Here is a 12,272-nt window from a genome sequence, read left to right on the forward strand (position 1 = left end):
CTAATATCCAGCTAAACCTCTGCTGGAGCAGCCTGATTCCATTTGCTCTCCTCCTGTCCCTGTTGCCTGGGAGCAGAGCTGGCTGTCCCCTCCTGTCAGGAGGTTGTGGGGAGTGGGAAGATCTCCACAGGGATAGGGCATGGCAGTGGCCTTGGGACAGGGCTCATTCCAGGTCCTGGGTCCTGTCCCTGCCTTGGGACAGGGCTCATTCCAGGTCCTGGGTCCTGTCCCTGCCTTGGGACAGGGCTCATTCCAGGTCCTGGGTCCTGTCCCTGCCTTGGGACAGGGCTCATTCCAGGTCCTGGATGTTCCCCTCAATGCTTTAGCCATGGCTGGATAAAGCATCAGTGCTCACCAAGGTTTTCCTGAATTCCTGAACCTGTGCAGAGCTGTTTGGGGCTGGATTTCTGGGATGTGGCCAGATTTCCTCATCCCAGCTCAGGAGTGTGTTCCTTCCATCCCTCAGCCTGTGACAGAACTCTCTGAGTTCCAAAGCCAGGTTGGACAGGGTTGGAAAAACCTGGGCTGGTGGGAAGGTTCCACCCCGTGGCAGGGGGTGGAACTGGGATGAGCTTTAAGATTCCAGCCCGAACCATTCCATGATTCCATGACCCTGTCTCAGCCACCACATCGCTTTCCCTGCAGTTCTGGATTAGGATTTAGTGTTCCCTGCAGGATAAATCCTTTCCTTTCCTTTCCAGGATCTAAACGTGGATGAATTTGAGGAGATATTCAAAACGAAAGCCCAGGGCCCAGCCATGGATCTGACATCCAGCAAGCAGAAGATCCCTCAGAAAGGATCCAACAAGGTGACGCTGCTGGATGCCAACAGAGCCAAGAACTTGGCCATCACCCTGCGGAAAGCCGGGAAGACGGCGGATGAGATCTGCAAAGCCATCCACGTGTGAGTGCAGCCAAGGAATCCTGCCCCAGGCTCGCTGGGAGGGCTGGGAAGTGCTGATGGAAAAAATGCCAGGGGAAGGACAGAATGGTGGTGAATTCCCAGAAATCAGAATTAGGTTTGTGTTGCTGAGTCACTGCTGAGGTTGGACAAATGAGCATTTCCTTTATTAAAGCAGCTCGTTCCAGCCTATCCAGTTTGCCGTGGCAGCTCCACGGTATTTCCTGTCCCAGTGAGCAAAATCCAGAGGGAGCCCAGGAAGGGGCAGCTCTTCTGGTTTGCTCCATGAAGGATGAGTTTAGTCCAGGTGCTGGAGCAGATTTTGCATGGAATTAGGTTTGTGGAGTGGCCTCAGGAACTGATATGGATCCTTCCCTGGTCCTGGGACAGGTGGAGCTGCTCCTTGGGGCTGATCCCAGATCCATCCTGGCCATGGCAAACATCTCCCACTCCTCCCTTAATGAATATCTCCAAAATGTGGATGCAGAAGCTTTGCCTTTGGCTGAGAATGACCCAAACCTGCCCCATGTCCTGGCAGGTTCAGCAGTTGGGCTTTAGGGGGCTCTGGGCCATTTAAATACAAATATTTGCTCCTCCCCACCTCTTTTCCCTGGGAAAAGTGAGCCTGGAGGGGTGGAGGAATGGCCACGTGTTTGGAAATGGAAGCAGCATCGTTCCCATTATCCCTGGATCCTGTCCCCATCTCCATGGGCAGGGCAGGAGGAGCTTCACAGCTTCTTTTTTGCTTTTCTTTATGTGGGGCTGAATCCCAGACTGCTCTGGGCTGGGAGGGACCTTAAAGCTCATCCAGTTCAACATCCGTGGCCTGGCCAGGTCCCTGTGAGCTCTGTCCCCACACCTCTTCCCGGGGTTTTCCTGCAGCTTTGACCTGAAGACGCTGCCGGTGGATTTCGTGGAGTGCCTGATGCGGTTCCTGCCCACGGAGAACGAGGTGAAGGTGCTGAGGCTCTACGAGAGGGAGAGGAAGCCCCTGGAGAACCTGTCGGACGAGGACAGGTTCATGATGCAGTTCAGCAAGATCGAGAGGCTGATGCAGAAGATGACCATCATGGCCTTCATCGGCAACTTCGCCGAGAGCATCCAGATGCTCACCCCGGTGAGGGAGCAGGGAATGTCCACAGCTGGAAGGGACCATGGATCATGGATCCAGCCCCTGGCCCTGCACAGACACCCCAAACCCCACCCTGGGCCACCCTGGCAGCCCTTCCAAACCCTCCTGGAGCTCTGGCAGCCTCGGGGCCATGCCCATTCCCTGGGGAGCCTGGGCAGCCTCAAAGGAATATTGCTGGGAAAAGTTACTCTTGGGCCATTGGAATTGTGTTCCATCCATCCTGAATGGCTGTAGGGGTTGGAATGTGAACCCTCATTTACATCTGTGGGGGGGTAAATCCAGGTTTGGAATCCTGGAGTGTCAGGGCAGGGGAACATTCACAGAATCCCAGATGGGGTTGAGGGCGAGGGAATACAAGGAATATCTCATTCCAGCCCCTGCCATGGCAGGGACACATCCCACTACACAGGGTGCTCCAAGCCCCATCCAGCCTGGCCTTGGACACTGCCAGGGATCCAGGGCAGCCCCAGCTGCTCTGGGAATTCCAGCCCAGCCAGGAATTGCCCATTCCTAATCTCCCATCCATCCCTGCCCTCTGGCAGTGGGAGCCATTCCCTGGCTCCTGTCCTCCATGCCTTGTCCCCAGTCCCTCTGCAGCTCTCCTGGAGCCCCTTCAGGCCCTGCCAGGGGCTCTGAGCTCTGCCTGGAGCCTTCCCTTCTCCAGGGGAACATTCCCAGCTCTCCCAGCCTGGCTCCATGGCAGAGGGACATCAATGCTCTGTCCCATGGTGTGGATGAAATCCAGGAAGGTTTTTTTCCAGGATGTGAGTGTTTGGATGTTCATTTTCCTCCTGGCTGGATGTGCATTAACCAAAGCTCTCCCTTTGTTTCCCCACAGCAACTCCATGCCATAATTGCTGCCTCTGTCTCCATAAAGTCATCCCAAAAACTTAAGAAAATCCTGGAGGTAGGTCTGGTCTCAGCTCTCCTTCCAGGGGTGTCTAAACCTCCAGGAATTTGTCCTGAGAATTCCTGCTCTGCTCTGTTTCATCCTGGCAGATCATCCTGGCTCTTGGGAATTACATGAACAGCAGCAAGCGAGGGGCTGTGTATGGATTTAAGCTGCAGAGTTTAGACCTGGTAAGAAAAGCAGGGATGTGCTGTGGGCACCAGCTGGGAATTAGAGCTGTGGAGTTCTTGAGGCTGGAAAAACCTTCCAAGATCACTGAGTCCAACCATTCCCAGCACTGCCAAGGCCAAGGTGTGCCCCATGTCCCCAGTGCCACATCCACAGGGCATCCCTCCTGTCCCAGAGCTGTCTCCAGCCCCTGAGGTGCCCCAGCAGTGCCAGCACAGGGATGGGCACTGCCCTGGCTGTGTCACACCGGGGCTGGCACAGCCCAGGGACCACTGCCCTCTTGCCCCCTCATCACCCCAGATCCTTTCCCAGTTTTCCAGCCTTTCTATCCCAATCCTGTGGCCCTTCAGGGGGTCCTGGTGACCCGGGGGGCTGCTGGGGACTCCACTGGTGGTTCCCAGCATGGAGAACACGCTGGAGCAGCCCCAGTGAGTCCCCCTGCTCTCCACACCTGTGCTCCTGCTCCTCCCAGCTCCTGGAGACCAAGTCCACGGACCGGAAGCAGACGCTGCTGCACTACATCTCCAACGTGGTGAAGGAGAAGTACCAGCACGTGGCCCTGTTCTACAACGAGCTGCACTACGTGGAGAAGGCAGCAGCAGGTACAGCCCCCTCCTCTGCCCTGCCAGGCCGGGATATTCCTGGCACAGCTGGCACGCTCAGCGTTCCTGTGCCGCTCCCCAGTGTCCCTGGAGAACGTCCTGCTGGACGTGAAGGAGCTGCAGCGGGGCCTGGAGCTGACCAAGCGCGAGTACACCATGCACGACCACAACACCATGCTCAAGGACTTCATCCAGAGCAACGAGGGCAAGCTCAAGAAGCTCCAGGATGATGCCAAAATAGCCCAGGTACTTCTGTGTTCCCTGGATTTACAGTGACACGCAGGGATGGGCTGTACTTCCATGGAATGCTGGGGATGGGGAGGATGCCTGGGAGGGTGTGCAGGGCACTGAGGCTGGGCCTGTTGCAGGATGCCTTCGATGATGCTGTGAAGTATTTCGGGGAGAATCCCAAGACAACCCCACCCTCGGTTTTCTTCCCGGTGTTTGTCCGCTTTGTGAAGGCCTACAAGGTAAACCAGAGCTTCCTTGTCCTTGTCCTCATCCTCCTTTTCTTCCTCCTCTTTCTCTTTTTTTCTTTCTCTTTCTCCTCCTCATCCTCCTTGTCCTCCCCCAGCGTCTTCTCCTTCTCTTCTTCCTCCTCCTCTTCTTTTCCTCCTCCTCCTTTCTCCTTATTCTCCTTTCTCTTCTTCTTTTCTCCTTCTTTCTCCTCCTCCTTTCTCCTTCTCCTCTCCCTCCCTCAGAAAGCCCCATGGTGGCACAGATCCCTTTCCTCCCTGACTCCCCTGGGATCTCTAACCCGTGGATTTTCTCACAAACAGCAAGCAGAGGAAGAAAACGAGCTGAGGAAAAAGCAGGAACAGGCCTTAATGGAAAAACTCATGGAGCAAGAAGCGTTGATGGAGCAACAGGACCAAAAGGTATGGCACAGATACAGCTTCCAGATGGGATCAGGTTCCTGATTTTCAGAAACCTCAGCTCCGAGTGAGGAACTGTAGTTGCCTACAAAGAGCCTGGAAGTTTCTGTGGAGGGAACAGGGGTAGGCTAGAAAAGTTCCAATGTGTGTTCTGCTGCTTTGGAAGTCAGCAAAATTAAGGAGAACTAAATAGGTGGAAAGTTGTAATGAGCTAAACGTTATCCTTCCCTGACTTCTCCATGGAGTGGGAGCAAGAAAGGAGGAGAAGGAGAAAGGAGGAGGAGGAAAAGAAGAGAAGGAGGAGGAAAAGAAAAGGAGGAGAAAGAGGAGGAGGAGAAGAATGTAGGAGAAGAAGTGGGGGGATGACAAAGAGGATGAGGAGGACGAGAACGAGAAAGAGAAGAGGAGAAGGACAAGGCTGTCTGCAGCCTTGGGAATGGGGTGGAGTGGCAGTTCCTGTGGGAGTCACTGGGGTCCAGGGGTGAGTGAGGCTCAGGAAGAGGGCCAGGAGAGGGGGAGCTCCGAGCTGAGCGTGCCCTGCGTGTTCCAGTCCCCGTCCCACAAGAGCAAGCGGCAGCAGCAGGAGCTGATCGCCGAGCTGCGGCGCCGGCAGGTCAAGGACAACCGGCACGTGTACGAGGGCAAGGACGGCGCCATCGAGGACATCATCACAGGTACCCTGCTGCCCCGGCCACCAGCTGGGATCCCGGCCTCAGCAGCGCCCGGGGGATCTGCCCAGAGCCTGCTCCAGGCCTCTGTCCCCTCCTTTGCTCCCCTCCTTGTGTGGTGCAGAGCAAATCCAGAAGGTTCTGCTCCTTCTCTTCTGCTTGGGTTCTAGAGCAGGCAGGGAGTGCCTGATCCCAGCAGCTGCTCCAGCTGTGCCCTGTGGATCTGTCCCAGATCCCTTGTTTCTCCCCACAAACGGGATCAGGGTCAGGATGAAGAGCCTCTGTTTTCATTAAGATTGATCCCAGAAATCCTTCAGTCAACCCCCAGTGACCCAGACTGCTCCAGGTTTTCCTGCTGATCCCAGAGGGAAGGGGCACAGCCCCTGGTGAAGCCAGGCACAGTCAGGACTTGGCTGCAAATATTTGCTGTTTAAAAGAGCCACCTGAACTGCATCTTTCCCAGGAATGAAATCCTTTCTAAGATTTCCAGTTTCTGGCATTGCAGAACTGGGAGTTTTCCACACGTTTTTCACCTGTAGTGCGGAAGGAAAATGATTTAACACCTCAGGAGCTTCACAAACTCCATTTCCTTGCACAGAACCCAAAAATAAAAAGGTCTTTGCCAACAGCTCCTGGAAGTTTTCCACAGGAGCTTTTTCCTGCAGAAGGGCAGGAGAGCTCTTTGATCCCTCACTAAGGAAGCCAGGGAATTTTTGCCCAACTGGATGAAGTGTGTGAAGCTTGCCCAACTCCTTTTAACCTTGATTAATGGCCCTGAGATAACATTCCTCATTTAAAGGGCAGGGTGGCAATAATATCCAACCTGGCATTGCTTCCACAACTCCTCCAGACTCCTGGGACTTTGCTTAATTGGAAAAATGGTTTTCCTGCTCTGTGGAAGGAACAGATTGTGTGGCAGATGCCCATCCCTGTGGAAAAAAACATCCAGGGGAGAGGGTGCCAGGCTCCAATTAAACATTTCCTGCACTCTTGTGCCTGGATTTGCCCATTTTGGGGCCTCAAGCCACGGAGGAGGAAAGGTCAGGCATGGAAGGTCAGGTAGGACCAGGGTCACCTCCCCATCCCTGGAGATCTCCCAGTAAATCCTGCACCTCCCCATCTCTGGGAGTGCTCCAGGCCAGGTTGGATGGGGCTTGGAGCAGCCTGGGACAGTGGGAGGTGTCCCTGCCCATGGCTGGGGTGACACTGGATGGGATTTAAGGACCCTTCCAACCCAAATCATCCCAAACACCAAGGTCTTCCCACAAATCTGTAGCACACCTTAAAACAAGTTCTTCAAGAGAATTATTTTATATAGAAGGGAAATGGCTTTAAGATGAAGGAAAGGTCAGGGATTGAGAAGGAACTCCTGGCTGGGCAGGTGGAGCGGCCCTGGCACAGGTTCCCAGAGCAGCTGTGGCTGCCCCTGGATCCCTGGCAGTGCCCAAGGCCAGGCTGGACACTGGGGCTGGAGCAGCCTGGGACAGTGGAAGGTGTCCCTGCCATGGCAGGGGTGGGATGGGATGAGTTTAAGGTCCCTTCCCACCCAAACCAGGCTGGGATTCCGTGAGTGGATGAAATACCTCCTGAAGCCTCACAACCACCTTGTCCCAAGGCCAGTGAGGAGCAGGCTGGAGAGGCTGGAGCGTGTCCCAGTGTCCCGTGTGGGAGCACTGAGCTGTGCCCTGGCTGGAGCAGCGCTGACCTTGGTTTGTGTGTGGCTGTTGTTGTTCCCATGCAGTGCTGAAGACGGTGCCGTTCACCGCCCGAAGCGCCAAGCGCGGCTCTCGGTTCTTCTGCGACCCTGTTGTCCCTGAGGAATTCCATTACTAAACTCTCCCTCTTTCACACCTGACGCTCTTAGAAACCAGGAAGGTCGCTGTAGACTTTTTGCCACTTTGTTTGTGCGGATCTCAGCCAGGAATCTGTGACTGTTGAGTGTTTAGTGGTGTCCAGCGTCCTCCTGACATTGTAGTGGTGTCCCCTCTGTTGCATGTCCTCTTCATCCCATCCCTGTTCCCATCCCATCCCGTCCGGCTGTCCTCGTGTCCCATAGAACAGCAAGCTGGGAGTCACTGGGATGAGTCTCCTGCAGTGCAAGGGCTGAGGAGCCCAAGCAGTGACAGCTCACTTGGCTTGTGTCACCTCGGGGTGCCGTGCATGTGGCACCTCCGAGTGGAATTCCGGGCTGCATGGACCTTGGGAATGGCCTTGGGGGTGGCTTCTGGCTCGGGAATAACACCCATGGGCTGGTTTAGGATTCCTAACGAGCCCCTGCATGTTCAGCTGCATGGGGTGGAACAGCGGGGTGAAATCTCTCCTTGTTCTGTCTTGTCCATATTTAACTCTTTTATTCCATGTCAGTTCCATGCCAGCTTTATTCCATGGAATCAGGAATTCTCTCTGAGCCTGTACCCTGTGCCGAGGCCGGGCTCAGTGCACGGAGCAGGGGAGTGGGGAGCAGGGCTGGGAGTTGGGAACGCAGGGCAGAACCACCGGAATGGTGCCAAGGCAAACCTGACATGGAACTGAGCGATTCCATCGTGGTGTCCATTGTCCCACGGGTGTCCCTCCCCCAGCATGGCCCTGGACACTGTTGTCCTCATTAAGGACTCAGCTTAAGAAGCCAGCAGTGTTCCTTCCACCGTTCCCTGTGTAATTCCATCAGTGCTGCCAATAAATCCACAAACTAACCCACTCCATGGTTCTTTGCTCTTCCGGGTTCTGTCTGTGTTCTCTTCCTGGAGCCAACCTTCAAAGCAGCTTGGAATTGGGGCAGGGAGCAGCCTCCTGTCCCTCCTGCCCTGTCTAACCCCTCTTGCTCTGTGGTTTCTGCCCGGGAGGTTTGAACACTGACTTGACTTGCTCTTCATTCTCCATCCCATTTTTTTACTTAACCATCATTTTTTTGTGTTCTGTTTTTTTTTTTTTTTTCTTTGTTGTTTTTTTCTGTTTAGCCCTAAAGAAGAATAATATCACTAAATTTCCCAATGTTCACTCGAGGGTAAGGATTTCTTCTAGCACAGCCGTGGTGGAGGATTCCCAGAGCTGGCAAGCATCTCTTTTTACTTGGCTTCCTCCTCTCTCTCTGTGCCAGGCAGCTGGTGGTAGATGTGGCTGAGCTAATACTGGTGAGACCTCGTGGCCAGCTGAGACCCAGATCCTTGATTTTCACCTCTGGAGGTGCAGGGATCCACAGGATGTTGGCTGGTGACCATCATCACACTGTTTTGGCCACTTCTTCTCAAGCTGAGCCCAAAACAGTTTTGTCCCCAAGTGCTGTTGGTTGGTGACCATCTTCACACTTCATTTTGGCCATTTTAATTCAAGTTGAGCCCAAAATAATCTTGTCCCCAGGTGTTGTTGGTTGGTGACCGCCATCACACTCTGGTTTGGCCATTTCTCTTCAAGTCCAGCCCAAAACAGTTTTGACCCCAGATATTGCAGCCCCACAGTTGGGTTCTGCGTGAGGTGGACAATCTCCAGCTCCAGGTGTGGAGAGGGGAGAGCTGAGAAGTTTGGGAGTTCTATGTAACTCCCAATACAAGTTATCCAGGAATCAGAGAGATTTGCCCAGTCCAAGACAAAATTTGTTGGCCAGGAGACCAGTATTTGAACTGGAATTATCTTTAGTGCTTGTTCTCTTGTAGATGCACAGGTGACAGCACATGTGACACCTGTAATGGGCTTCCACCATCCCATCCTTCAGCTTTCTCCCTCTTTCATCCATCCATCCATCTATCCCATCCCATGCTCAGTGTTCCCTCCCGAGCTCTCCCTCCTTTGGCTGATGAAGCATCACTCCAGCCATGGAAAGCAGCTGGAGAATCCCAGCCCAGTGCCAGCTGCTTTTCCCAGGGCACCTCTTTTAGATCTTGGAGGTCCTTGCCAACCTGAACGATTCCATGAATCCATGCTAAATGGGATGTAGGGATGCTAAATCCATCCCGGTGTGGCTGAACCAGGGTCACACACCTGCTGTGAGGAACATCCTGCAGCTCAGGCGTGAGTGTGGGAACACCGCAGGGAACACCCCTGGGCTCCGTGTGGCCTTGGTGACAGCTGTGAGGGGCCATTCCCACCAGCATCCCGATCCCACCAGTATTAACCGGCCGCTGGGGCGCGTAGCTCGGGCACGTCCGTCCTTCCCCGCGCTGCGCCGGGGCCGATCCCCGCTCCCGTCCTCCACAAGCTGCTTTGACTGGCTTCCAGCGGGCCTTTCCCTGTCTGTCCTGCCGCGCGGCGCGTCCGTGTGTCCGCGCGGGCGCTGCTGACTGCCGGCTCCCCGCAGATCTCCGGAACCAGCCGTACCGCCGGGCCGACGCGCTGAGGAGGAGCGTGCGCCGCCGCTTCGACGAGCACGGGCTGCGCTCCAACGGCGCCGAGCTGGCCATGTGAGCCCGCCGGGGAGCGGGATGGGCTCCACGCGCATCCCGCCCTCTCCGGGGAACACGGACCTTCGGAGGGCTCCCGGCCCCGCGCCGGGCTCTCCGCGCCAAGTGCCTGAAATGGAAGCTCCCGCTCCGACGGATCCAAGCGATAGGATTGGGGTCGGTTGGGTTTCTCCGGACGCCGAGACTCTGCAGGATTTGTAACCAAAATGTAAAATAGGGGTTGGTTTGGGGGGGTTGGGTTGGTGAGAGCAAGGGCTGCCGTGGGCCTGACTGGTTGGAAACTGGGAATGCTGGGATGTGCTTGGCTTTTAACGCTGGGCCGAGGGGCAGGCCCGGCCTTCAACTGCACTTAACAGCTCTTTTTCAATTAAATCTACAAAGACATTTGAGGGCTTTCTGTACCTGGAATTAAAATAATCCCAAGGAACAGCCCAGCCCTTTTCCCAGCCCGTGCAGCCCCAAATGGAACGTGGGCCCACAGTCCCAGGACTAGGAATGGAACCCGAGGTCCCCCCAGCCCGGCGTGGGGGTTTGGGATGTTCCAGGGCTTTGGCTGGGCGGCCACGGCAGCCAGCGTTGGGATAACAGCGTATTTATTAATTAGCACTAAGCAATTAACACCCAGTAATCAGTATTAGGCTCTGAGGACCAGTGCAGTCCAGTTCCTGGCAGGGGGATTCCAACCCAGCTCCGGCTCCGAGACGTTCCCGCTCGGATCCCTGCTGAGGCTCCTTTGGAGGGCAAGCCCAGCCTAAAACTCCCACTCGGGTTTAGGTTCTCCATGGCATTTTCCAAGCCTAAAAAGGGACAGGAGGCTGATTTAGGACCACGGTGCCCCTCCCTGTGCCCCGGAGCAGTGGGAAGGATCCCATTCCCTGCCAGCAGCAGCCAGGAGTTGGGAAGAGCTGGACTGAGGAGAAGTTTGTCCTTCCCAAATCCCATTTTGCTTCCAGCTTCCCTGCCTGGGCTCATCCATCTGTTCATTGTAAAATTTCTTGTATAGTATTTAACCACTGAATTTCTTTGCCCTTTTCCATTGTGCTCCTGTGAACCACTGGTGAAGGTCCCTGTTTGTTTTTTTTTTCCCCTTGGATAATGTGTAGTTATATGATAATCTGTTTTTAAATGTACAGATATTTTGCTACAAAATTGGTGCAGTTTTTTATGGTTTTTACACTTCCCCCCCCAATTTAGCCTCTGGGTAATATTGTAAATATTGTTTAAAAGGAAATAAATGCATCAAGCCTGTGCTATACAATCTGAATGTTATTTTAACTTATAGTTTTTGTTTTTATATTTAACTAAAAGGACAGTTTTGGACTCAGAGCTACCACATTGACCAATTTCCAGGAATTTTTCCTTGAAAAACTGCCAAGTTTTGCATTTACAGTGCTGTGTACTTGACCTGCTAAAGAGAACATGCCACTGTTGGAACGAGTGTTTGGATCAAAGAAAATTGGATAATTTGAATTTCAAATTTCAGCACTTGTTGGGGTATAAGCACTAAATCTCATTTTCTTCAGCTCAAAGGTATTTTTGTAATAAAAGCCCAGAATGAAAGCCAAGCTGGCATGTTCTCTTTAATATTTTTCTAGTCATAGATCTGCTTCTTAGCAAGATTAGAAGTGTTTCTAAAGCAGTTCACGTTCCTTTCCTGGTCTGTTCCTGCCATAAAATCAAATAAACTATTTACACTACTACACTGAAATCCAGAGGGGTTTTTTGGGTCACTTTTACCTGGTTTTTTTCCCCCAAAAATTCTGCTATTTGCTAGGTGAATACCTGGAGCTTGTGTGGATGAAGACTGAAAGAATTTTTGAAGAAATCTTTGTTATTCTGGAAGAGGCTGAGGGAAGAATTTGGGGTGTGGATATTCCTGGGAGACACCTGGATCAGCTCCAGGAGAGAAATAAATGGGGATTAATATTTGTCAGAAATGCACTCAAAACAATCCACATATTAAAGGCCTAAATAACTTGAATTTTAATAATAAATTTAATTTTTTAAAATGGTTTCATAAAATTATTCTGAGGGTGGGGTTAGGATTAACCAGCACAGTCAAGGTTTCAACATCGATGGACACCGTTAAAAATCATCCAAAATAATCCAGTAATTGATCAAAAAGAATCAATTGGGCTAAAATTCCTTCCAGTTTCCAGGCAGGAATGCAGAGGTTGAGCTCCTGGCTGTGCTGGGGCTGCCACAGGAAAAAATGGGGCTGGGAAATAGGAAAACACCAAAAAAAGCTGGAAAAATAAGCCTGAACTCAATTCCCTGGAACACTCAATCCTGCCCTGCTTGGTGTAAAAGCAGGCTCAGGCTGAGTTCCTTTCAGCAAATTGAATTAAGATGTTAAGAAAACCCCACCTTTGGAATAATGGACATTCCCAGTTTTTTTATTTTTAATGGAAAAATCAAGGCAAACCTTTTAGAAGTGATATTCCCTTAGGAACAACTTTTTCCTTGAATTTGTGTGGATGCAAGGGAGTAAGAGCATTGGAAGAAGTTCCTCCCTGCTTACAAACCCTCAGGACCTGTCAGACTCTAAATCCTCCTCCCAGCTCCGGGCCAGATCCCAGGACCTGCTGCCCAAAACTCTGCTGGGCTGTTCCCACTTGGAGC

The 12,272-nt window shown here is 52.9% G+C and overlaps 1 protein-coding gene across 5 annotated transcripts in view; it reads left to right on the forward strand.

Annotated features, from left to right (window-relative positions):
• The window catches only part of FMNL2 (formin like 2), a 111,620-nt gene extending 100,273 nt beyond the window's left edge, over nt 1-11,347 (forward strand). The window contains exons 17-27 of one of the 5 annotated variants that reach the window (XM_041467293.1): nt 702-904; nt 1,784-2,018; nt 2,872-2,940; nt 3,033-3,113; nt 3,584-3,713; nt 3,796-3,959; nt 4,082-4,183; nt 4,493-4,591; nt 5,139-5,262; nt 8,214-8,307; nt 9,548-11,347. In XM_041467293.1, coding sequence (XP_041323227.1) covers nt 702-904; nt 1,784-2,018; nt 2,872-2,940; nt 3,033-3,113; nt 3,584-3,713; nt 3,796-3,959; nt 4,082-4,183; nt 4,493-4,591; nt 5,139-5,262; nt 8,214-8,307; nt 9,548 — 1,302 coding nt within the window. In that variant the 3' untranslated portion in view covers nt 9,549-11,347. The other 4 variants (XM_041467296.1, XM_041467297.1, XM_041467292.1 and 1 more) reach the window with 4 other exon arrangements.
• The last annotated feature ends 925 nt before the right edge of the window (nt 11,348-12,272 follow it).

The sequence above is a fragment of the Pyrgilauda ruficollis genome, unplaced genomic scaffold (genome assembly GCF_017590135.1).
Source record: "Pyrgilauda ruficollis isolate IOZ18807 unplaced genomic scaffold, ASM1759013v1 scaffold205, whole genome shotgun sequence".
NCBI classification, from domain to species: Eukaryota; Metazoa; Chordata; class Aves; order Passeriformes; family Passeridae; genus Pyrgilauda; species Pyrgilauda ruficollis.